Raw genomic sequence first — 27,661 nt, forward strand, 5'->3', positions numbered from 1 at the left:
GTATCTGCAGATCCAAAACCCTATGAGCAAGTAGCCCCATTGCTGTTTGATAGACAAAGAACCTCAGATTATAAGAAGCTCAATAATTTCTCCAAAGTTGCATAGTCAGCAAACATCTGAGTCAATTCTCGAACACAAATTGTGGACTTAGGAGGCTGCTTGGCCGTAGGTGATGGCATAAGTGGAGTAGGAGTCAGGTGGGCCTGAGATCAAGCCCTTCCTCAGACACTTAACTGGCCTGTGATCCTGGCAAGTTACTTAACCTCTCTTTGCCTCAGGTTTCCAATCTGTGAAATGAAAATAATATTATCACCTAACTAACAGAGTAGTTGTGAGGATCAAATGAGATAACACACATAAAGCACTTTGCAAACCTATGCAAATCTTTTATATTTTTCTTGTTATTTTGGATGCAGTCATTTTCATGCATCTATCTGATAAACTGATCTCTTTAGAAGATTCTTCCTCTCACCACTATTCTCCCCAAGAGTTACCAAAATAAAAAAAAGAGTTATATAAGGGAAAGAACACTCTCAATAAGAAACCATTAGATCATATGATAAAATACTGGCCAATCCAGTTGGTGATTCTAACACCCCAACTCTCCCACTCCTTCATTCCCTACCCTAACAGCTCTTTTGCTGGAGAAAAGTTCATCCAATTTCTCTTCTAAATGTTTAGGATTTGGGAATACCAAAGCAATCATTCTCATACTCCCAAAGGAAGGGTTGGTCAAGCAACCCACTAATGACAATAGCATTAACCCTCAACTCTGCTGCTTTCTCCTAAAGCAACACTTCCAAGAATAACTTGGTTGAGGTGTGGAATATCCAAGGAACATTGCTGTAACTGGCAAGAAGTCTGAGGTCTAAGGTCCCTGTAGAAAGAGACAAGGTCTCTTTTCCAAGGTCTCTCCTTTTGTGTGTTTGTGGGAGCGGGGGGGGGGAAGGAAACCTTAGATTCAGAGGAATTCTGTCACTAGATGACCTTGAACAAGTCAATTCAAAGAACTCAGTCACAGTTTCCTCCTCCATGAAATAGTAATAATAGTTGTCACATCTACTTCACTGAGCTGTTGTGAGAAAATCATTCTATACACAGTAAAGGCAGGGAAGGGAGAGTGTAAACATCTTTATAGTACCTACTATGTGCCAGGAACCATGCTAATCATACAAATGTTATCTTCTTTGATTCTCACATCATACCCTGGGAGATAAGGCTATTATTAGTCCCATTCTACAGCTGAGGAAACTGAGGCAACCGGAGATTAAGTAATATGTCCAGGATCACACAGCTAGGAAGCTTCTAAGGCCAAATTTGAATTCAGGTCTTCCTGATGTTAGGCTCAGCACTCTAGCCACCACACCACCAGCTAACGCATCACATACCATGAACTATTATTATTCAGGGCTCTCATTTTTATTCTGAATCACTACTCTACACTAGTATGGGGGTGGCAGAAGAGCTGCTACTGCTGCTACAGCTTCCTGTGTTCTAGCTCTCCACCTTTGGTTTCTATGGGGAGAGTTTGCACACGAGGCATGGGAGTCAAGACCCAGGGGCCCCAGGAATAAGGTACCTGCGTCTCCAAGAGCTTGGAAGTCCCAAACGCCCCCTCCCAGGCAGCTCCATTCCTGTTAGCAGTTGTTAGATGCACATTCCTCGCTCAGTGGTACCCCAGACACATTTCCAGCAAACGATGTGGCACACACAGGAATTCATCCGAGCCCTGCAAAAATCATTTAGCTTAATAACGCTGCCCTGATTTAATTTTAACTTTTCATAAAGCACAAGAGACTGGGAGGGTGTGCTTAGTGTTTTGTGTATTACTGATGAGCCTGCGTTCACATCTGGCTCTTTCTCTTGCTCTCTTTCTCTTTTTAATACAAGTTAGAAAAAGGAAGGGAGGGGTGGAAAGGAAAATAAAGTTGGCATAGGATCAAGAGGAGAGCACACCTGCAAAATGTGCAGCTTAACATTTTCTCTGCATGTCAAGAGAGGGTTTGGGTTACTAGGTGTGTGTGTGTGTGTGTGTGTGTGTGTGTGTGTGTGTTTGACAGACAGAGAGAAAGGACAGGATGAGAGAGAGAGAGAGAGAGAGAGAGAGAGAGAGAGAGAGAGAGAGCTTAAATGTGTATTTAACAGGCAAGAACCAGTGACCACTGGAGACTTGAAATCATGACCTTCATTAATAAGTTCTAAGTTGTAAATATGAGCCTTATTCAGGAAATATGTCCACACAGAGACAAATAATACAGGGTACAGAAAAAGAGAACAAGTCGGGGAAGTATTACCTTTTTCCTTTCTACATGCATATAGCTTCTATGTGGATACAAAATATTTAGGCTATATGTAACCAAAGAAAATGAGCAGCTATTTCCATAGACCCATACCCTTTATATGTCCAATAACCATGCCTATAAGTAACACTGTTTTCCATTAGGAACAACATTAAAATCAGGGGAACTATGGGCTTGCCACTTCTTCTACCTCCTGAGATATGTGACAGCATGTCTCATTCCATGGTCCAGCACAAAAAAATTCCTCTCCCTAGAACCCTGGACCAAGAAGGTTGCTTCTCCCCCTCTAAAATGGCTGTCTTTATAGAGAGTCAATGTTGACTGTCAGTCAAGTCAAGAATGCATGAGAAGAGCAGGTTTGGGTTAGAATATTACAGCCTTGTTTTTGTGGTGGCAAAAAATTGGAAATTGAGAGGATGCCCATTAACTGGGGAATGGCTGAACAAAATGTGGTATATGAATGTAATGGAATACTATTATGCTATAGGAATTAATGAACAGGCAGATTGCAGAAAAACTTGGAAAGACTTACATGAACTGTTGCTGAGTGAAGTGAGCAGAACCAGAGGAACATTGTACACAGTAACAGTAACATTGTGCAATGATCACCTTTGATGGACATGGCTCTTCTCAGCAATACAAGGATTTAAGACAATTCCAAAAGACCCATGATAGAAAATGCTATCCACATCCAGAGAAAGAACTATGAGGTCTGAATGCAGATTAAAGCACACTATTTTCACTTTTTTTGTTTTTTCTTTCTCATGGTTTTTCCTTTTGTTCTGATTCTTCTTTTACAGCCTGACTAATGTGGAAATATGTTTAGTATGATTATACATGTATAACCTAAATCAGATTGCTTGCCTTCTTGCAGAGAGAGGAGGGGAGGGAGAGAAAGAGTTTGAAACTCAAAATTTTATAAAAGTGAATGTTGAAAACTATATTTACATGTAATTAAAAAAAACAAAGTACTATTAAGTAGGAAGAAATAAAAACAATAAAAAAATAAAGAGTATTAGAGCCTGAAGAGGCACCCTAATCCATTACAGCTGTCTCTAGCCAAAGATGACCTCAAAAGACTCTACTAAGATAAGAACCTTTCCTATCCCTAAGGACCACCAGAGAAATAGATTTCACAGGCTCCTTCAGGAGCTCCTTCCATTGTTTAACAACCCTCTCTCTCAGAAAATTATTCTTTACAATTGTAGTGAAAAGGGCCTGGGTATTTTAGTGCACAGCAAGCTCAATATGAGTCAGTAGTGTGGCACGGAACCAAAAAAGCTAATCTGAGTCTAGACTGAATTAACAGGAGCACCAAGTCCTAAGCAAAGGGAGGAGACATACCTTCTGGCCTCTGTCCTGCTCAGATCCCATATGAAGGATTAGTGTTCAGTGCTAGGCATCACATTTTAGGAAAGACATTGATGAACTAATAGCTAGCATTTACATAGCACTTTAAGGTTTTCAAAGCACTTTACAGAAATTATTTCATTTGATCCTCACAGTAACCCTGGGAGGTAAGTGGTATCATTATCCCCATTTTACAGATGAGGAAACTGAAACTGAGAGAAGTTGTGACTTGCCCAGGGTGATATAGGCACTAAGTATATGAGGTAGAATTTGAATTTGGGTTTTCCTGACTCCAACTCCAATGTTCTCTCCACCTAACTACCTAGAGAAGATCCAAACAATGGCCAGTATGATGACTGGCTGAGAGCTAGTTGAAGCAATTAGAGACATTGAGCTTGGAGGAAGTGTGATAACATTCAGGTTTTTGAAAGGCTGTCATATGGGGGTAAAAGAAGGGAAGAGAACAAGTATTCATATAACACCTACTATGTGCCATGGACTACGCTAACTGCTTTTCAAATATTACCTTATTTGATCCTCACAACAGCTTTCAGAGGTAGATTCTATTATTATTTCCATTTTATAGTTGAGGAAACTGAGGCATAGAATGATTAAGTAACTTGACCAGGGTCACACAGCTAGTAAGTGTCGGAGGCTGGATTTGAACTCAGGTCTTCCTGACTTCGGAACTACAAACTTCTTATCTACTCCATCACCCAGCTACCTATTGTGCTTATAAGGAAGAGGGATTCAATTTGTTGTTCTTGGAATCATAAGACAGAACTAGGAGAAATGGGAGAAGTCACCAAAAGACAGGTTATGGCACGCTGTGAGTTTATTTAAAAAAAAATCTTCCTAAGCCTAAGTAGAATGGGCTGCTTTAGGACATAGTTCCCCAGTGTTGGAGGTCTTCAGCAGAGGGAAGATGACAACTTGTCAGGGATGCTGTCAAGGAGATTTTTGTTTAGGTTCTGGTTGGATCAGGTGATCTCTTAAATTCGACCCTTTCCAACTGTGAGATCCCAAATTCCTTTTTTCTCCAACTACCACCCCCCCCATTCTTCACCTCTATTACTGCTTACTATAAGCATCTAGCTTCTGTCTGCCAACTCCTGGCTCTCTCCCCTTCAACCCATTTAGGGTACCATGGCTGGGATAATCCCATTGCTCAAAGTAGCCAATTGGGTCCACAGTAGGGCAGCGACTACTACTCACAGATTGCTATTCCTCCTTCATTCTTGAAGAGGACCAATGATGTCAGGAGGCTCATGTCTTGATTTGTAAGTGAATTGGATTTAAATGAGGCAGGACTGTGCAAAGTCATCAGCCTCACTATAAAATGCCACTATCATGCCCCCATTCAAACATCATCAGTGGCTCCATTCCCCCAATATCACAACATAAAATTTAAACTCTGGCTTTTAGGGCTGTCCATATTTAACCATTAACTCTACCTATCCAACCTTATCTCACACGATTCTCCAAACATACCCTGCATTACAGTCAAACTTTCTCCTTGCTGTGCTATACTCACTATTTTTTGTGCTTGAGAGCTCTCAACCTTCAATTTTTTTTTCTGTTCTCTACCATAAAAGTGTCAAACACCAAACATGGGGCCAATGGACCACATGTGGCCCTCAACGCTTCCAAGTGCAGCCAGAACCAGATTAAACTGTAACTGGGAAATAAGTAAAAATACAATAAAATGCAAATAATATTAAATTTTAAAACTAAGTCAATATGTGGCTTAGTGGGATCCTTATGTATGGTTTGGTGGCCCCCATTTCTATTTGAATTGGATACCACTGCCCTAGACTGATCCACCTCCAACCCATGCTTCCTTTCTATTGACTTTACTTTTTTACCTTTTAATTACCCAGATTGGTCTCTACTGACTCCTCCCAATGCTCTCCAACTAGTTTTCCGCATTACACTTCAATTAAGAAACCAAAAACAAGTTCTGCACTCTCATCTAAGAGTTCAATTTATGTTCAAAGGGAAGATCAGCTTGCCTTTGGCAAGGTTTACCTTAAAAGTTAAGGTCAGACAGAGCCAGAAACTTCATTAGGCGCTGAAGCCTTACAAAGAAACACCAAAGGTCTAACAGTCTACAAGGATAAGAAATTAGGTGCCAATGAAATGTAAACTCACATTGAGGTAATAGCCTGGTACTAGAGACAAGAGAAATTGACTCAAGTCCTAAACTGCAGGTCACACTATGTCACCCTCCTACTTAATAAACCCCAGTGGCTCCTTATTACTATAAGGATCATATATAAACTCTTCTATTTGGCATTTAAAGCTCTTTATAACCTGACTACTTCTGCCTTTTGGATCTTTTTACATATTACTTTCCTCCATGTATTCTATGCATTAACTATTGTGGTCTGCTTGTCATTCCTCATATGTAACACTCCATATTTCATCTCTGTGCTTTTGCTGACCTCAATGTTAAGTATACTCTCTCCTCCTCATCTCTGCCTCTTAGAATCCCTGGCTTCCATCAAGATTCAGCTCAAACGCCACCTTTAGCAGGAAGTTTTTCATTCTTCCCAGCTGCCAGTGCTTTGCTCTGAGGTTACTTGGCATTTATTTACTCTGTATGTGCCATATATATATATATATATATATATATATATATATATACATGCTCTCTCCTCCATTAGAATGCAAGCTCCTTGAGGGAAGGTATTGTTTTTGCTTTGTCTTTGTACCCCCTGCATTTAGCACAGTGTCTGATGTGTTGTAAGCACTTAATAAATAAGTACTGATTAATAGACTGACTGAAAGTCCTAGGAAGTCACCCTTCATAACCCTGCTCCCTCCTACCTTTCCAGTCTTCTTACACTTTCCCCCCTGTCCCCTCCCCAGATATACTCTACAATCCAGGTATACTAACCTTCTTCCTGTTCCTCAAACAAAATACTACTCCTGACTCATGGAATGGCTCTCTCTCATACCTGGAATTGTCTGCCTCCTCATCTCCATCTCTTGGCTTCCCTGGCTTCCTTCAAGTTTCAGCTGAAATCCCACCTACGAGAACCTTTTTCCTAGCCCTCTTTATTCTGCCGCCTTCCCACTATTGATTATCTCCTCTTTATCCTGTATACAATTTTTTATACATAGTTGTTTGCATGCTGTCTTCCCCATTATAGACAGTGAGCTCCTTGAGAACAGAGGACATTTTTTGCCTTTCTTTGTATCTCCAGAGCTTAACACATTTCCTGACACCTAGAAGGTGTTTAACAAATGCTTGTTGATTGACATACAATAAAGATGAGGAAAATAACACGGTAGGAAAAAACAGTATATCAGGTAAGCAAGGTTAGTTTTGACCTAAGGGGTAATGAAACAATTCTCAATACTTCATTGGCACAGAGGATTATAAGATTCAAACCTTATTTAAATAATTTATTGGTCATCTAAATTAGCCCAGAGAGTATCTAGGTAACTCACACTTGGCAGATATCCTCTGTCTAGTGAGACAATACATCCTTAACCTTCTGGAAGTATATTCCAGAGGAATATATCCCAGAGACAAGAGAAGAGGTGTCCAAATGAATCAACACTATATCTCTGCTGGTATCCTTTCCCATGCTATTGCAAAGTAAGCTTCTTTTTGTCAGATGAGTCTGCACATTTCATTGCATTCCAACCCCTGGCATGAACCTGACCTGAACCAGGTCTGGCACCAAACACTTGCTATACCTGACAAAATTGGATGTGAATGACCATGGATAGGAAGTCTTGAGGGGAAAAGTAGCCTAGTCTATATGGCTTGGTAGATGTTGTAACTACCAAAAATAAAGTAATAGAGGAGAACGAAGGCTCTCAGAAGCAGAACCAGTCCTATGAAAAAATGTTAAATAGTAAAGTTTCCCTTTAATAGGTTAGCAGACTTCTTCATGACACCTTTCCCTTTTTTAAGGGCCTTTCCCTTGCCTCAGAACCAGGGATCACCCCCACTTCCATATCAACACTCGATTTCAAGGAAAATTCTGACAAACTCTTTAATACTAAGGTACAAATCAAATTACCTCTAACATAAAATGATACCCTTCTCAGGGGTACTTGCAATTTAACAAGTGATAAAATTTAAGCCAAAGGAATACATTTCTCACAGTATAATTTTAGCTATCAATAACAGTGAATTGTGAAGCTGTGCCTCAAATCACACCAATTAATCAACCAATAAACACTTACCATGCTAAGTGCGGGATACAAAAAGAGGCAAAAAATAAGTCTCTGCCCTGGAGCAGCTTACAGCCTAATGGGGGAGACAGCATGTAAACAAATATATACAAAGTAAACTATATTTTGGATAAATAGGAAATAATTAAAGAAAGGAAGCACTAGAATTAAGAAGGGTTGGGAAAGGCTTCCTGCTGGAGGTGGGATTTTAGTTGGGGCTTAAAGGAAGCCAGGGAGGTCAGTATTCAGAGTCAAGGAGGGAGAACATTCCAAGTATGGAGCACAGTCAGAGAAAACGCCTAGAGCTGAGAGATGGGATGTCTTGTTTGTTGGACAACCAGGAAGCAGTGTCACCAGACTGCAGAATACATATTAAGGAATAAGGTGTAAGAAGACAGGAAAGGTAGGAGGAGGCTAGGTTATGAAGGGCTTTGAATGCCAGGTAGAGCATTTTGGGCTTGCCCCTGTAGTTAATAGTTAACCACTGAAGTTTATTGAACAGGGGAGTGATGTCATCAAATCACCTACTTTTCCTAAAATTAATCCTGATCAGAATCAAAACCTCTGCTAAGAACAGGACGTTAGTCTCATAACCCAATCTAGTCATGATCATAAATGATTCCGGAAGCCTCAGAGGTCCAGAGCACACCAGCTCGGACAGAACCACCTGGATGGCCCCCTGACAAACTTGGCATTGATGCCTTTCCACTCCAGCACAGCACAAGGGCCATGTTATGTGATGTGGCTGTTGTCATGGTAACTGTAATCTTTTCCCCCCTACCCCATCACTAGCTTCGAAGAGCAGAATAAACAGCCTTATTTAAATGCCTCTAGCAAATTCTGAGGGTGCTATTAGGGAGAGTTCAGTCTCCTACTTTCTCATAAAGGAAAAGAGGTGCCATCATCCCTCTGCTCTTCTCTCTTTGCTTGAATAGCTCCAGGATACCTTAGTTTCACACCTCTTAGGAGGCTCCAGACACAGGCAGGGCCAAGCTCCTCTGAGGCAAGATGATTCATGGAAAATCATTTCAGGAAAGATTGGGAGCAAAAAAAATTTTAATTCAGTTGTCAGGGTCCCACCTCTTCAGTCCCCAGCGGGGCTGTCTGTTTTGTGAGTTGGTCTAGAATTCAAAATGGGGCTGAAGCATGCCATGCTGTTCCCTAACAACCAAGAACACTGTGTGGAACAGTAGGAGGGGCTTTTTGGCAGAACTCTCTGCAGACCAGCCCAAGGAATTCTCAGCCTAATCAGGGGTTGTCAGTCCCAATCAGCTTTAGCCCCTGGAGACCCAAGACGGAAAAATGCAGCACAAGGGGATAACAAGATTTAGATGGAGTGGTTCTTGGAGGGACAAATGGGGAGGCTGGATGTTTGGAAGGATGCTTTGAAGCCAATCCTTCCAAAGTTGTGAGGGGAGGGGAGGGGCAGGAACCTTATGTGTCTCACAGCTAAAGCCCAACACCAGGTTCCTTTGAACATTTAGACACATATGCATTGGAAAGATAATGTTAATGTCTCCCTTATTTGTTTTTCTGTCTGCAAAAATGCCCACTTATCAGGACTTAATGGCTTTTAGAAATAAAGCTATTTTGGAACATTATCCAGGATGCCAATTAGTCACCATAAGCTGCTGCTGTGACCTTTCTCTGTAGCTGGGTAGATGTTGTTTCTAATCAACAAAAGCTTTCCCTGATGGCCTCACTTGGTGCAGGAATTCCCTGACATAGTGTAAGAATGTGGGTAAAAAATCTGTTATTTAGGTACAAGACATAAAACATTACAGCCAGAAGGGACCTTAGAGATAATCCAATCCAGTGGTAGCCAACTTGTGGGCCACATAATGAATGCAAGGAGCCCACAAATCTGTGAATAAGCAACTGGAGTCAGCAACGGACGGAGCATTGAATTCTCGGCCAAAGAAATGAAATTCGAATCCCAGCTCTCCTGCTTATGGAGTTAAGCAAATTTTAACTTCTCTGAGGAAATAAAATTAGGAGGTTGGACTATGATTTGTGGGGGGGGGGGAGTTTAATCATTTTGGTGTCACCGACTCCTCTGATAGTCTGGTGAAGCCTGTGTGTCCCTTCTCAGAACAATGTCTTTAAATTCATAAAATTTAAAAAAATACATAGGATTGCTAAGAAAATCAATTATATTGAAATGGAATTATCAAAGCATATGTTTAAAGTTCACAGATCCTCAAGTCTCTAACATCACTTCCGGTTTAAAATCCATGGTCCTGAGAGTCTATGATAGCCTCTGTTTGAATAAATAACATCTCATGTATATGTTATCATTACTACTAAAACACATGTAGACCACTGGGTTTAGGATTTGTTTTACTATAATTGTGATTTCATTGTTATAGGCAGTTCCCTCCTAGTGAGGCACTTTTGCCAGAGCCAGCCACCTGCTCTGAAATTGATAGTGTTGGAGAGTTGCCTGAGGCAGTATGAGGTTAACTTGCCCAGGGTGGCAAAAGCCAAGGTGGCCATCCACATTTTCCTTACTAGGAAGTCAGCAATCCAGACCCTCCTTACTTGAAAATTAGCTCTATCTCCAATACTATACATACAGTTTTCCTTAATAAAATAGAGATTCATTTGAAACCATTTCTAAATTCACAGTAACTTTGTTATCATCATGTGTTTTCTCAATCATCTGATGATAATACAACTATTGTCATAAGGGATGGCCAAGGAAGGTTTGGATGTTAAAAATGGGTAGCTGGGGTCCTCATATTTGAAAAGATTAAGAAGCGCTGATCCATCCTAACCCATTTATTTTGCAGATAAGAAAATAGAACTAGGAAAAGAATGTCTTGACCAAGATTAGCTGATCTACTAGCAATTTCTGTCTCCTCTCTGGGGCTCAGTTTCCTCATTCGCTAAATAAGAGAGCTGGGCCAGATGATACCTAAAGGTCCCTTCCAGCTCTAAATTCCATATCAGAACAATGGAAAACTTCCCAGCATTCATTGTAACTTGGAGCATGGGAAAGAATGAAGCTGTGTCTTTCTGCTTCCAGTAAAAAGATGGTGAAAAGCACCTGAAAATAAGTTGCCCTATAAGAGATCTAGAGGTTTATTGTATATTGGTTACCCAGCTTCTGCCAAATAATCAAACAAGAATCTTTTAAGTACCTACTATGTCCCAGGTACTATACTAGGTCTGGAAATACAAAGACAAAAATGAAACCCTCCCCTACCCTCAAAAACTTATCACCCAGCCAGAAAATCTCCCTATAGATCTGCCCTCCATTTGCCAGATCCAGAGGCAGAAAGTGGTCTGTTAAGATTAACATGGCCAGCACGTACTGCCTCCACCAGGTTATTTTAAAAAGATAACTTTGGATAGGCGTTAGTCAGATGTTCAGTAGGCTCAAGGCATTTTTGATAGAGGAGAAGCCACCTGAACCACCTGAGAGTTTCGACCTAGGACATATGCACTGAATGTGAATGCAGGATTCCAACCAAGGAGATGTTCACCTTCCTCTGACTGAGACAGCCACTTCCCACAGTGATTGGTTTTGGTTGTTTAATCATTTCAGTGGTGTCCAACTCTTTGTGACCCCATTTGGTTTTTTTTTGACAAAGATACTGGAATGGTTTGCCATTTCCTTTTCCAGCTCATTTTACAGATGAGGAAACTGAGGCAAAGGGTTAAGTTACTTGCCCAGGGTCACACAGCTAGTAAAGTGTCTGAGGCCAGATGAGTCTCCCTGACTTCAGGTCTGGCACTCTATCCATTGTGCCACCCAGTGGCTCCATAGTGTTTGTACAGCTATAGTTTCTCTGTAGGAGAACTATTGCTCTTCTACTCCTGTTGAAGTGCCACAAGGGCCTATATTAGAGTAAAATGGCCCTGCCTGAGCCCAGGTGTTTAGAGTCAAACCTCTGATAAAACAAACCTGAGGGAGGTCTTGACCCTGCCACAGCACAGATGTGTGAGGTTGTTTGCATATCTTGTGTAAGGGTACCCAGACACATTTTGTTCCTTAAGGACATCTATCAACAACATGAAGGAGAATAACGTTTTTGGCAGTCCCTTCACCCTGTTTGTGTATGGTCTAATTAGCACCAATTAATCATCTTGATTAGGTGTGATGCTGATCTGGAAGGAAGCCAAGATAAGATGTATTCTTCCCAGATCAGGCTCTCTGGCAACTTGTAAAATTAACCAAAACATTGAACTATCCTGGGACAGTTGTAACTAGAGTGAGGTAATCAGGATTTTGTCCCACGGTGCTTAAACTTACAGAGAAGTGATAACACTTGCATTGCTTCAGTATTGTAGAAACAAAGGAATTTAACACCTAGTTATTAAGTATAATTCATTGAAATATAAATCAACCAGATGGAAGCTAAAGTTATTTCCTTTCTTACCTTTCTCCTTACCCACCTCAGGTCTTATTCTAGTTTCTTCTCCAGCTCATTTTACAGATGAGGAAACTGAGGCAAGCAGGTTAAGTGACTTGCCCTGGGTCACAAAGCTAGTAAGCATCTGAGACCAGATTTGAACTAAGGTCTCAACTTCTGTCATCCCCTTTTCCTTTTGCCTTCAATCTTACCCAAAATCAGGGTCTTTTTCCAATGAGACTCATCTTCTCATTATGTGGCCAAAGTGTTTAAGCTTCATCTTCGATATCTCACCTTCCAGTGAATAGCCTAAATTAATTTAAGTATTAACTGATTTGATCTCCTTGCTATCCAAGGGACTCTCAGAAGTCTTCTCCAGTACCATAATTCTAAAGCATCAATTCTGCAGTGCTCTGCTTTCCTTATACTCCAACTCTCACTGCCATACATTACTACTGGAAAAACCATAGCTTTGACTATACAGACCTTTGTTGACAAAGTGATATCTCTTTGGCTCAAAGCATAGTCCCCCATGTGGCATCTCATCCCAATTGAGGACACACTTATTTCCACTCATCATAGAAGCAAAAAGCCTTAGTCACTCAGCATCCTGGTTATTTTGAGGACTTATCACTGGGCCTACTCCTCCTAAGAAATGTAGTATCCATGGGACAATTGGCAAGTCACATATTTCTCAAAGCCTAGGCTTACCCATCTGTAAAATGGGGGTAATACTTTTTTTCCTCACAGCGTTGTTGTGAGGAAAATTTTTGGTAAATCTTAATGCACTACATCTAGGTCCTGATTAGTACAAACAATAAATTCTGTGAAGTGATCAGAATTTTTGAATTTGCACCACATATTTCCACTGGGCTGGCACCAGTTATCACATTCATAGAGGAACTAGGTTAGTCTCTTTGCTACCACTTACAAAGATCATTCTCATCCTTCCACTATAACTTTGCTCATGCTACCCTCCCCTACCTAGAATTTCCCCCCACATCACCTCATTTAAATTCTTCTCATCCTTCAAGGCCTTTTCATCTTTGAAGTCTTCTTTATGTGCCAGACAGCACACAATGACCTCTCCTTTCTCTAAAGTCAAACATCTAGAGTTCATACAGTGTTCTCATTCAAGTCAGTTCTACCAACATTACTTTAGTGGCCACAAAGTGGTTTCATTGATTCATGAATGTTAGTCTCTCTAGGCACACGTGCGCTAGAGTCAGTTTGAACTGGCCCAGGACCCAATTATAAAATTTTCCTGTGTGAGCATTTACACCTCAGAAAATAGCAAACTACAAATCAGGTTTTGATTTATTGTTTTGTTGATTTCCATATTTAAGAAAGTAATGGGGAACATGCTAATAATTCAGATTAAACTTTAAAGTGTTTCTGACTACCTTTTTCCCCAGACAGCTGGGTGTTAAACATTTACCAGCACACTCCTGAGTATATGAGTAATCCCAGTGGGTCATATGTATCATCATGCTGTTCTATCAACCCAATATTCAATTTCTCATAGTAGCACTAAAAGATACATCAGAATAGGATGTATCTTTATATAATAATACATTTATGAAGCATCTCCTATGCACTTAGCATTATGTAAAGTAAGGTAGAATATTCTGGTTCTTCTTCAGTCATTTTTCAGTCCTGACTCTTCCTGACCCCATTCGGGGCTTTCTTGGCAAAGATACTAGAACGGTTTATTGTTTCCTTCTCCAGCTCATTTTTACAGATGAGGAAACTGAGGCAAATGGGGTTAAGTAACTTTCCCAGAGTCACACAGCTAGTAAGTATCTGAGACCAGATTTAAACTAAGGTCTTCCTGACTCCAGGCCTGGCACTCTATCCACTGCACCACCTAGCTTCCTAGAAGATATAAAAGATATATAACATATAGGCTCCATCCTCAGATTGTTTGCAACCAGCTAGAGACAGAGGTACAGGCCCGAAGCTTAGGTTTGAGTCCCAGCTCTGACCCTTATCACCTGTGTGACCTCAAGTTATTCTCTTCCTTCAGTTTCCTCATCCGTAAAATGCTGGAGTCAGACTAGATGTTCTCAAAGGTCCCTTCAGGCCGTTACATTCTGAGATGCATTATAAATTCTGGAAAGTTAGCCATAGAGGAGAGTGATCTCTAACTTTGTGGTGAGAAGGTTCAGCACCCTCTTCCATTTTACATTTCCATCGAAAGCCCTGCATCTTGCATCTCTTGCATGCCCAAGAGTTATCGATAAGAGTTAGCATTTATACAGCTGGTACTTTTTACAGATATTTATCTCATTTGATCCCCACAAACACCCTCTGAGTAAGTGCTATTATTATCCCCATTTTATAGGTGAGGAAACTGAGACAAAGAGAGGTTAAATGACTTACCCACAGTCACAAAGCTAGTAAGTGACAAAGGCCAAATCTGAACTCAGGTCTTCCTCACTCCAGAATCAGGATTCTATCCTGCACCACCCAGCTGCCTCGCATAATAATGATAGCTTCCATCTGACAAATACCCATATATCTCCTTCCCTTCTTTCCCTTACTTCTCACATCCCCAAATGTTGTCTCTATTGAATCCAGAGTCCAGGCAATTTTCCACTATTCATTCTTGTGCATTCTTCTCAAGTAAGCAAAGTACAGTAAATTAAAATCTGGATTCCAGGCATGGCTCCCATCACTATTTACTAGGTGTGTGGTATCAGATAAATCACTTTACTCTGTGAGCCCAGTTTTTCCCATTTATAAAATGAGGGGGTAGAATGCCATTGTTGCTGTTGAGTTGTTTCAGTCATGTACAACTCTTCATGACCCCATTTGGGGTTTTCTTGGCAAAGACGCTGGGGTGGTTTGCCATTGCCTTCTCCAGCTCACTTTACTGTTGAGGAACTGAGGTAAACAGGCTTAAGTGACTTGCCAATGGGTCACACAGCTAGTAAGTGTCTGAGGCCAGATCTGAACTAAGGCAAATGGGTCTTCCTGACTCCAAGCCCAGTGCTTGATCCATTGTGCCATCTAGTATAGCAGATGATCTCTAAGGTTCCTGCCACCTCTCCGAGTCTATGAGTATGATTTTGCCATCACTTTCTCTGCTGATATGTACCATTGAATCAGAGAGTGAGGTAACAAGGGAGACAGAGTTCTGGATCGGGAGTCAGGAAGACCTAAGTTCTAATTAAGCCTCAGACACTTATTAATTGTGTGACCTTGGTCACTTGACCTTTGTCTGCCTCAGTCTCTTCATCTGTAAAATAAGAATAATAATAGCACCTAACTCTCAAAGTTAAGAGGATCAGATGAGGTATCAGCCAAGCACCACTTTTCAAACCCTAAAGGACTATATAAATGCTGGTTATTATTGCCATTATTATTATGCCTTGCCTAAGAACAGGGCTCATTATCTCTGACTGCCTTGTCACAGTGATAACTCATACAAAACCCCAAATCCCTAGATCAGGGGTTCTTAACCATTTTTGGTAGCATGGACTCCTTTGGCAATTTAGTGATGCTATGGAACCCTTCTCAGAATAATACTTTGAAAAGTATGAAATAAGGATGCCAGCTATATCAATTTTTAAATGGTAATAGACACCCCAAAATAAGAACACTTTCCCTTGATCTTCAGATGAACTGCTGCTTAGCAATTCCCAATTGTCAGATTTTATCTTCATAGCTATTAAACTTCATCTTAAACTTTCTCCAATGCTCTTCTCCATAAAGATCTTTTTGGATCCTGCAAATTTCATAGTTATGTCATTTGCACTTTCATTGTAGTCACTGACAACAAACCCAGGGTCCAGCACAGTTCCTTGGGGCACTCCACCAGAGACCTTCATCCAAGTGGACATTGGTCCATCAACAGCTGTCCTCTGAGTTTGACCATTCAACCGGTTTTAGATTCAACTATTATTTTCTAGTTATTGTCTTTCCATCTTTTCAACAACAACAACAAAAATCATATAATAGACTTTGCCAAGTTTTTCTAAAGTCCACTGATCTATATTATGTTTGTATCTCCACAGGCATCCAGCACTGTATCTTGCACATATGAGGGGCTTAATTAACATCTGTTGTAGTTAAACAGATAGATTCTATGAATTAAAGAGTAGGAAAGGAGCTCAGAGGTCATCTAGTCTAACTCCTACCGAAAGCATTAATAATATAGAGGCAATTCCTGCTTCAGGTAAGGGCTAGACTCTGATGGCCTCTTCAATACTCATCTGTGACTGCATTTCTTGAACTCTTTGAAGCAGTCTATCAATACTGGAATTGAACCCTGCTAGGTGCTGAAATGCTAATATGCTATTTCTTCTCAAGCTTTCTCTTCTGCTTTTCTTAGCATCCGAGTCACATAAGTATCTCATAGGGAAAGCAGCTTGCAGGCAAAAAGTTGTAATGCATCCACACTCCTAAGGGTCCCTGTAATGGAAAAATGACCTCAGCCAAGAAGTTTCTCCGAGATGCTCGATGATGAAGGTTGCCTAGAGAGTAGGCAAGGAAGAGTAGGGAAAATGAAACTGCAGAGTGGAGAAGGAAGGAAGGAAAGTTAATTGGATATAAAAATCTAGCAGATATCTCTAGGGTCACAAAAGGCTTTTTTGACAAGGGTCATGACTAGCTGTTCTTGGTTTTCTCTAATAGAGGGAGAAATGGGTTTGTACTGAAGTAAAGGAGAATTTAGTTAGAAGAATTTCCTTTCAGTGAAAATGGTTAAGCACTAGAATGGGTAACTGAGGATTCACAGATCATAAAATCATAATTTTAAAGGTAGAATGGACCTGGGAGATCATCAAGTCCACTCCCTCTCCCATTTGGCAGATGAGGAAACTGAGAAACAGATGTCCTTAATTTCCTCATCTGTAAAAAAATAGGTTAACAATGATTTCATTAACCTTCCTCACAGGCGGTTTATAAGGAAGGCACTTTATAAATCTTATAGCGATAGAATAGTGTATTTGCTATTACTAGTTGTTATTGAAACTCCTTCCTTAGAGATATTTAAAAATAGAGGAGATCTACTGAAGACTATGCTGTAGGATATCTTCTGCAAGTTGTTTGCAGCCCTAAGTCCATTAAAAGAACCATTTCCATTAGATCACTAGAGAGCTTCTTTTTATTAAGTTCTTTCCCTTCAATTCCAACAATAAATAATATAAAACAATTTCGGTTTCTGAATATGTTCAAGATTTACATGGGTGTACCTAACAAGAGTTAGCATTTCTATAGCATTTTAGGGTTTGCTAAACACTTTACCAGTATTATCTCATTTTATCTTCACAACAGCCCAGGGGTGGGGGAGTACATGCTATTATTATCCCTATTTCACAGATGATAGAACTGAGGCACACAAAAGTGAAGTGAATTGATAAGGGTTGCACAGCTAATAAGTGTCTGTAGCAGAGTTTGAACCCAGATCTTCCTGACTCCAGGTCCAGGGCTCTATCCATTGTACCACCTAGCTACTATATGTGTATGTATACATGTGTATACAAACACATATATAAATAGGCAGTGGGGGGGGAGAAGGAGGAGGAGAAAGAGGAGGAGGAGAAGGAGGAGGAGGAGGAAGAGGGAAAAAGAGTAGAAGTGACAGAGACAGAGAGAGAAAAGAAGAAATGCAACAGAGAAAAGAAGACAGAGAAGTGACAGAGAGAAACAGAGAGAGAGAAATAAAGAGAAACCGAGTACGCCAGCCTCAGAGTCAGGAAACAGAGGTTCAAATTCAGCTTCTGACTGCAGGTTGTGTACTACAGTAGAAAGAGCAATGGTTCTGGAGTCAGAGAACCTGGATTCCAATCTCAACTCTGGCATTTACTATATGACCTTTACTATATGAACCTCCCTGAGATTCAGTTCCTTCATTTGTAAAATGAGGAGAGGAGGTTTGAAGTCTATGATCTGTGAGGCCCCCTCTACATTTATGATCCTATGCCATACTGACCGTGTGTCCTTGGGAGCTTCTCAATGATACGCACACACATATAAGCATATTTAAACTGAAGTACCTTTACAACTGTATATTTAAACTCAAGTACCTTTACAACTGTAGTACATATGTACATATATATACACAGTAACCCATGTATACATATGTTCACTATATACACACATCTACACAAATATAGAGAAATATGCATGTACATTTACATAGTATATGTACTATGCACTACACAGAAAATGTGGGTTATCTTGTAAATGCAAACATATGCTGACAGACAGACAGATAGATATAGATAGATAGATAGATAGATAGATAGATAGATAGATAGATAGATGAAAATACATGATGAGGAAACTCCTTTTACCTGTGCAGATTAACAATTTTTCTGTATGTTATTGTCTTCCAGAGTTACTTGGAACACTGAGGGGGGTCAAGTGATTGGGCCATAGTCACATAGCCAGTATGTACATGGCAGATGCAATCCAGTCAATCCAATGAACATTTATTAAACACCTACTGTGTGCCAAGCACTGTGCTAAGCACTTGGGACATAATTAATGAAAAGAAAAACAGCCCCTAGCCTCAAGGAGCTTATAATCTAATGGGAGAAGACAGCACACAAAAGGAGGAAGGATGAAGGGGGGGAAGCCAAGGGGTATTGAGCTTGGGGGCATCTTATTCCATGAAACTAAAACCAAACAGGACAGTAGATGCAAAGTGGAGTGGACTGAATCCTGTTTCTCTACCCTTCAGCCCTCCATCAGAAGAGAGGAGGCTGAGGAAGGTAGTAGCAATTAAGGCTTGAGTTATCAGAGATTAGAAGTGATAAGCTCACCCTGGGAAGGGCATCTTGTTGTAGCAGGGCTTCCTCAGAGACCACTTCTCTATCCCCTATGTCATGCTGCCTCTCATACACATGGAATGAAACAGAATAAGCATTTATGAAGCACCCAGTGTTTTCCAGGCACTGTACTAAGTGCTTTACAAATATTACCTTATATATGCATGCACGTGTATGTATACATATGTGCAGTTATATACCTATATATACATTGCACATGTGTGTTATATGGTAAATAAATGTTTTAAATGTTATATGTTAAATATATGTTATACATATGTGTGTTCCCAGGACTTTTGGAGAAAGATAAAAAAAATAACATCATGGTAATATTATTGCTGATGTTTAATACTATTTATACTGCTGGCCATGGTCATGTTAGATCTTTAAGAAAAATAAAACATCTGGGAGCATTCCAAAGAACAGAGAGAAATAACCCAAGTCACTGAATATTGTACAGGGGGAAGGCAGCAAGCTTCATAAATGTTGTATTTGTACTTGGTAGGCATAACTCCATGTCTATGAATCTGGTGCTGACTGTAATGAGAAGCAAACAAAAACACGGAGGGAAATCAAAGAAAAATATTACTGGAAAAAAAGGAAAGAATAAATAGATATAGACAGGTGATGGCAGAGAACACATAGCCCATCTTAAGCCAAGAGGTCTTTTACCACCTCCAGAGGTCAATCTAAAGTCAACAGCCAATTACAACACCCAATCTGATGGTTTGTGGGCCAAACGTTGCCATCTTACCTCTCTAGTCATGGTCTGTGGGAATCCACAAAAGCTCCTGTGTACCTTTGCCTTCCAAATAGAAGTCTGGTTCTAGTACCCATTCATCAATGTCACTTCTATCTCTCCCAATCCAGGGATCTCAAAAGTTCAGAGAATTTTAAAATTATTTTTAAAAACTCTTTCCTACACAATGATTCGGCATCCCTGTCCTAAGTGGTTGAAGACTGATGCTTTAGCGTTATTGAGGTGGAAGGATGATGAGGCTATGATACATCAAGAATAGGAACAAGAAAAAAAACAGGGGCAGAGCCAAGATGGTGGCATGAAAGCAGCAACTTGCTTGAGCTCTCCCCCAAACCCCTCCAAATACCTATAAATATGGCTCTAAACAAATTCTAATGCAGTTTAACCCACAAAAAGACAGAGTAAAACAAATTTCCAGCCCACGACAACCTTGCTGATTGATCAGAAAGGTAGATCTCCCCAGGCTGGGAGCAGAGCGCAGCGAACCTGGAGCAGGCCTCAGAGGACTGAATCATGGGCAGCTGTGGCAGTTTCCAGACTCCTCAATCCATGGATGCCAAAGACAACTTGGAAGGTCAGTGGGAAAAGTCTGTTTCTGCAGTGCTCAGAGAGGAAGGTGGGGTCTCAGCTCCATTCCCCAAGAGCATGGCCCTGGGGTGGGCAGCTGCTTCCCAAGCTTCTGGCCCACAGACTAAGGGGGAATCCAGTGGCTGATCACAGGGGGATTGCAGGGATCCCTCTGCTGAGGCAGGAATCTCTTGCTTTGCCTGTGCTTGAATCTGGGTCACAGTTCGGGACGGGGGTCCTGGGGTGAGAAAGAGCGCTGACGTGGTAAAGCTTGTAGTGGCTGTGGACAGGAAACCTTCCTCACAGTTCCAGGGCAGAAAGGAGTGCTTGTGCTCACTAATAAACCACAGCACAGGCCAGGAAAGGAGTAAACACCTCGCCCCTTACCATACCACCTTGCAAGAACTGAAAATTTACAGGCCCCTACAAGTATCTCTGAAAACAGCTACATAAACCCCCAAAGCTTGGGACAGTACATTTTCCACAGTGGAAGCAGACTCTTACCTTAACAAAGAGTTTAAATCTCAAGTAATTGGCCGGGATTAGGATCAAGCAGCTCAAAAGGAGTCAGACTATATTATCTTACTTTGGTGACAAAGAAGATCAAAATATACAACCAGAAGAAGACAACAAAGTCAAAGCTCCTACATCCAAAGCCTCCAAGAAATATATGAATCAGTCCCAGGCCTTGAAAGAGCTCAAAAGGGATTTTGAGAAGCAAGTAAGAGAAGTAGAGGAAAAACTGGGAAGAGAAATGAGAGTGATGCAAGAAAATCACAAAAAACAAGTCAATAGCTTGCTAAAGGAGACCCAAAAAAATACTGAAGAAAATAACACCTTAAAAAATAGCCTAACCCAAATGGCAAAAGAGGTCCAAAAAGCCAATGAGGAGAAGAATGCCCTAAAAAGAAAAACTGGCCAAATGGAAAAGAAAGTCCAAAAGCTTACTGAAGAAAATACTTCCTTAAAAATTAGAATACAGCAATTGGAAGATAGTGACTTTATGAGAAATCAAGACACTGTAAAACAAATCCAAAAGAATGAAAAAATAGAAGAGAATGTGAAATATCTCATTGGAAAAACAACTGACCTGGAAAATAGATCCAGGAGAGAGAATTTAAAAATTATTGGACTATCTGAAAGCCATGATCAAAAGAAGAGCCTAGACATCATCTTTCAAGAAATTATCAAGGAAAACTGCCCTGATATAGTAGAACCAGAGGGCAAAATAGAAATTGAAAGAATCCACCGGTCTCCTCCTGACAGAGATCCCCAAAGCAAAACTCCTAGGAATATTGTAGCCAAATTCCAGAGTTTCCAGGAGAAAATATTACAAGCAGCCAGAAAGAAACAATTCAAGTACTGTGGAGACACAATTAGGATAACACAAGATTTAACAGCTTCTACATTAAAGGACCACAGGGCATGGAATATAATATTCCGGAGGGCAAAGAAAATAGGATTACAACCAAGAATCACCTACCCAGCAAAACTGAGTATAATCCTTCAGGGGAAAAAATGGTCATTCAGTGAAATAGAGGACTTTCAAGCATTCTTGATGAAAAGACCAGAGCTAAATAGAAAATTTGACTTTCAAATACAAGACTCAAGTGGAGCATGAAGAAGTAAACAGGAAAAAGACATCATAAGAGACTTATTACAGTTGAACTGTTTACATTCCTGCATGGAAAGATGATATTTATAACTCATGAGACCTTTGTCAGTATTAGGGTGGTTGGAGGAAAAAAATTAAATGTATGTATAGGTAGAGAGATAGACAGACATACAGACAGACAGACAGACAGACAGACAGACAGACAGACAGACAGATAGATAGATAGATAGATAGATAGATAGATAGATAGATAGATAGATAGATAGATAGAGGGCACAGGGTGAGTTGAAGATTAAGGGGTCATATTCAGAGAATAAAATTAAAGGATGAGAGAGGATTATATTTGGAGAAGAAAGGGAGAGGTAGAATGGGGTAAATTATCTCACAAAAAAAAAACAGAAAAGAAAATGCTCTTACAGTGGAGGGGAAATGGGGGAAGGTGAGAGGGAATGAGTGAATCTTATTCTCATAGGATTTGGCTTAAGGAGGGAATAACATACACATTCAATTGGGTAAGGAAATCTATCTTACCCTGTGGGAAAATAGGGAGAGAAGGGTAAAGAGAACAGGGGGATGACAAAGAGGAAGACAGATTGGAAAAGGGGGTAATCATAAGCAAATACTTCTGAGAGGGACAGGGTCAAAAGAAAGAATAGAATAAATGGAGGGCAGGATAGGATTAAGGGAATAGAGTTAGTTTTTCACAACATGTCTACTATGGAAGTGTTTTGCATAACTGCACATGTATAACCTATGTTGAGTTGCTTGCCTTTTCAATGAAGGTGGGTGGGGAGGGAGGAAGGGAGAAGATTTGAAACCTAAAGTTTTAAAAACATATGTTTAAAGAAAAATGTTTTCACATGCTACTGGGAAATAAGAAATACAGGAAATGGGGTACAGAAGTCTGTCCTGCCCTACAGGAAAATAGAAGGGGAAGGGAATAAGAAAAGGGAGGAAGAGATAGAAGAGAGGGCAGAGTAGGGGAAGGGATATTCAGAATGCATGCCATCTTGGGGTGGGGGAGGGGTGAGATGGGGTGAAAATTTAGAACTCAACATCTTGTGGAAGTAAATATTGAAAACTGAAAATGAATAAATGTATTTAAAAATTAAAATGAAAATAAAAATTGTGGAAAATAGAAAAAAAATAAAATAAGAAAAAAAAAACCCTGAATAATAATTGTTCTGGTATACCTACAAGCACAGATTTTAAAATTCTCTCCTTTCTGGACCTCCCTACTCCCATCTCTTTTCCTTCTCTATTTATCTTCTCCCACAGCAACTCTATATTCTACTAGGAAACAGAGAAAAGAAATATGACAAAGTTAAGAGATCTGTATGCAAATTCTGACTGCCACTTCTTGGACATAACACTTAATCTGCATCTTAGTTTCTCTGTCTGTAAAATGAAAGTTGAACTAGATAATCTTTGAAATCCATTAGTGTTCTAATAGTCTCTCAAAGTTATTTTCTTCTCCCTTGGATACAGAGGAAACAAGCTCTCCTAAAAACTGTTTGAAAGTTGCCACATTGGCATTTTGGTAGAGTCTGGCCTTGTGAACACACACCTTCCTAGATGCTAGTCCTATTCTCTCTAATTAAAGGAAGTAATTATTAATAACAACAGTCACAATAACAACAACAATAGCAGCTTACATTCATATACCACTTTCAGGCTTGCAAGGCACTTTCGATATGTTTTCTCATTGGAGTCTCACAATAAGCCTGTGATTCAGGTGCTATTATCACCCTCGTTTTATATAAGGGAACTCAGAGTTTAGGTTACTTGCCTTTGATTGCACTGCTTGTATGTATCTGAGACGGGATCCAAGCCTAAGTCTGTCTGTCTCCAAGTCTAATTCTCTATCCTTTATGTCTTGTTTTGGAAAAGGGAGCTCCATAGTTTCACTATGTTGATTGGGAGCCACCAGGCTTCACTAGGACATAAAATGGAAGCCATGATATCTTCCTATCCCTGACCTCTAAAGGAAATGTAATGAGAGTGAGTTCACCAGGAATATCATTTGGAATAGAGGGAAAGTCACCAACTCCCATCTGGCTCCTGTCAAAGACTTTCCAGCTTTCTTTCTTGGGCTCCTTAGTACTATCACTAACTTGTTCAGTGATATGTGTGAAAGCATCTTTCTTCTCCTATCTCAGTGTGGCAATCTGTAAAATGGGACAATTATATTAGCCTGGTGATGACCTCACAAGAAGATATAGGCTGAATCCAACTAAAACACAAATACAATATATGTGCATGCATGCATGCATACATGTATATACACGTACACATATGGGTGCATATCCGCACATGGTTATATGTACATATCTGTTTGCCTTCACATACATAGTATTTTAGTATCCAAAACTAGAAAAATCACTATTCTTATCATTATATTTTACTAACTAAAGTTGCTATACAGTGTGACATGATTTGAAAATACTCAAAATATGATTCCATATGCATTCTCTCCCTTTATTAGAACATAAACTCCCTAAGGACCAGAGGCTGTCTTATTTTGGAATTGTATTCCCAGTGTTTATTTAGCACAGGGCTTCAGAAATACTAAGTGCATATTACTTTTTTTAATTCATTCATTGGTTAATAAAACTGAGGAATTACAGGGTAGTTATTTGCCTTACTGAAGTATTTATACTATTTAATGTATTGGATGACAGATAAATAATTCAAAAAGATTTCAACAAGCTAGAACATTCGGAATATAATAGACGAAAATTAATAAAGCTAAATACTAAGTCCTATACTTGGGTTCAAAAAATCAATTTCACAAATACCAGATGGTAGAGGCATAGCAAGACAACAGCTCTGAAAAGAATATGAGCATTCTAGTGGGTAGAAAGCCTGGTATGGCCAATATGGTGATACAGAAACTAAAAACAACAAAAACCGGCATGATATTTAAGCTTCATCAAGGAAAACTTAGCATCTGGAATAAGGCAGCTAATAGATATTTTGTGCTTTGCCCTAGTTGGGCTATACCTGGAGTATGGCATTCAGTTCTGGGTTTCACATGTTAGGAAAGATATTGAAAAGATGAAGAGTGGCTAGAGAAGGGTTTCTAGAACAGTTTAAGACCACAAGAGCATGACATCTAAGGAGTGGAATGCTGGTAAATGTTTAACTGTCTCTCTGAAAAACATGAAACACTTTTAAAATGTAACCTATATTATTAACATTTTCTCCATCACTTCCTTGGGTCTACAATAAACAAAACAATAAATCAAAACCTGATTTATAGCATTGGCTGATTTCCAACATGTAAATAATCACACTGAAAATTTAACAATTACCTCTTGAGCCAATTGTCTCCACCACACCCCTAGCTGAGGATCCAATGTGGGAACTGGAGATGTTTAGCCTGGAGAAAAGAAAACTTAGTTTGGACACAGTGAGTATGAGGTAGTCTAAATTAGTCAAAGGTGCTCATGAGTTAGCTTTGATATAAGGAAAAGCTTTCTAATAATTAGTGTGATTGAATAATGGACACCACAACAGGGTAAAGGGACAGTCACTGCCTTATTACTTGAGTTCTTCAAGCTAAAGTGAGATGACTATTTGTTAAGACTGACATAGTGAGGAGTTTCAGTCAAGTCCAAGTTAAACTAAACTATCTCTATGGTCTCTTCTGAGGGTCAGTGATTTTGTATCTTATTTGTGTACATATCTACACCCCCAATAAATAAAAATGTCTATTTTCAATGAGTTCAGATTAACAAGATTTGTTGAATTACCTCTTAGAACTTAAAAACAATTTAAAGATGGGATTTTTGTACCACTGTGAGTGGTCTTTGAAAGGTCAAGGAGAATATGAGAGGTGTTATTGCACTGGAGAGGGAAAAAGGTCCCAATTTTCAGGAAAAGAGAAGGGGGAGCCTGAAAATTATAGTTAACTTTCCTTCTTGGCAAAATTCCAAAGTCTGTTATAAAATGGATGTCTTGCAGGTATTCATAATTAGAAGTGATCCTTAAGAGATAGCATGGAGAGGTAGTAGAGGGTATACTTGGTCAGGCACAGGTTGGACTACATGACTTCAGAGGTTTCTTTAAAACCAGAGATGTTTAATTTTGTGAAGTGGTACAACTGTATCAAATGCTCTTAGTATTAAATCTCCACTGGCATAGCTGCTATTTTTTATTTAATGATCCCTTATTTTACTTTTCCAATGAAAATTCTGAAAAATAAGAAGAAATGGCAGACTTTCAGTGGCCTGAATTCCCCTCTCTCCAATCATAACCTTCTACCTTTTCCACCACTAATAAATTCCTTCTTTGCTTTCATCAGAACCTTCAGTCCCTCTACCTTTCCCTATTCTCCCAGTCTGGCAGGCCTTTCCATCTTAGATCTGTTTGCCTCCATACATAACCTAGCCAGATGTGAGATGATTGAACATATTTTATAAGTATAGGAAATAAGTAATAGAGTAGGAATTTGAACCCAAGTCCATAGGCTCTAAATGTAGACCTCTTCTCTACTACGTAACATGATTAACAGCCAAATCATGGGCCTTCCAGAGTACCCACCTTGTCTAGCCTAAACCCTGGGTAAAACCAGGGGCATAATGGAGCCAGCTGCTACAGTCTCTCAGTCGTTAAATTTTCAGTGTGAGAATTTACACTTCAGAAATCAGCAAACACTGTAAATCAGGGCTTGATTTACTGTTTTGTTGCTCATCTAGACTTAAGAAAGTGATGGAGAAAATGGTAATGATACAAATTAAACTTAGAAGTGTGTCCTGTGTACCTATTTTCCAGAGAGCCAGTTGTTAATATTTATTAGCATACTGAATCATCTCATTTCTCTATGCCTGCTCCCAAGCTGCCACTCATTACTAGAGAAAGGCATACTACTTGGAATTAGAAAAAGTAGGCTTAAAGTGTAAGCCTTCAACACTTTTTAGCTGTGTGACCCTGAATAAGTCACTTAACCATTCTTGACTTCAGTTATTTCAGCAGTAAAGTGAGGACCAGGGAAGGATGGCATTGATGGTCTCTAAGATCCCTTCCAACTCTGAATCTGTGATCCTATTATCTGTTTCCATTACACACTCATGCTGTTGAGCTGTAGCTGAATTGTTTGTTACTCCTAATATGAGCAAGACACTGTCTTGCAGCAAGACACTTGTCCTCTCGTATATGTTGTCTTCTGCTATTGGAATATGAACTCCTTGAAAGTAGGGACTGTCCTGCTTTTCTATATGTATTCCCAGAATTTAGTCCTATGCTTGCTACATAGGAAGAATTTAATATTTTTTATTCATTCCTTGCAGAGTAATCTCCCTAAAGCACAGCTCTGGTCACATTATTTTTTATGACATGTGGAGTTGTTAAAAACTTTTGGGCAAAGAAGTAAAGTCTCAACTCATTGGCCTAACCCTCCATGATCTGGCCGCAATTCAATTCAGCAAGCATCTTTAGGGGTAACACACAGTAGTTTCTGGGTATCTTTCTTATAAAGCCTTATCTCCTGCTCCTTCCCTTCATACACCTTATGCTCCACTCAAATAGGATTAACCAGATGTCCTCAAACACAGTACCTGCTTTCCTGACTCTGTACTTTTTGTTCACACTGTTCTTTCTGGAATGCCCTCCCTTCAAAACACCCCACACTCTACCAATTGCCAATCCTTACAGTCTCAACTCAAATGCTACTTCTTCCATGACATAACCAGAAATAATCACTTTCTCTTCTATGTTCACATAGTCCCATGCTTGTCTTT

At 39.8% G+C, this 27,661-nt stretch overlaps 1 protein-coding gene across 3 annotated transcripts in view; it reads right to left on the bottom strand.

The window, feature by feature from the left end:
* ZMAT4 (zinc finger matrin-type 4) overlaps positions 1-27,661 on the bottom strand; it is a 732,744-nt gene that overhangs the window by 684,434 nt on the left and 20,649 nt on the right. For 2 of the 3 annotated variants that reach the window (XM_078149596.1, XM_020969655.2), the window contains exon 2: positions 1,580-1,729. The exons of the other annotated variant lie outside the window; for it this stretch is intronic. In XM_078149596.1, coding sequence (XP_078005722.1) covers positions 1,580-1,632 — 53 coding nt within the window. In that variant the 5' untranslated portion in view covers positions 1,633-1,729. The remainder of the gene's footprint in view (positions 1-1,579; positions 1,730-27,661) is intronic. 3 annotated transcript variants of the gene reach the window in all.

Source organism: Phascolarctos cinereus, unplaced genomic scaffold, assembly GCF_003287225.1.
Source record: "Phascolarctos cinereus isolate Bilbo 61053 unplaced genomic scaffold, phaCin_HiC Scaffold_2;HRSCAF=192, whole genome shotgun sequence".
Lineage (NCBI taxonomy): Eukaryota > Metazoa > Chordata > Mammalia > Diprotodontia > Phascolarctidae > Phascolarctos > Phascolarctos cinereus.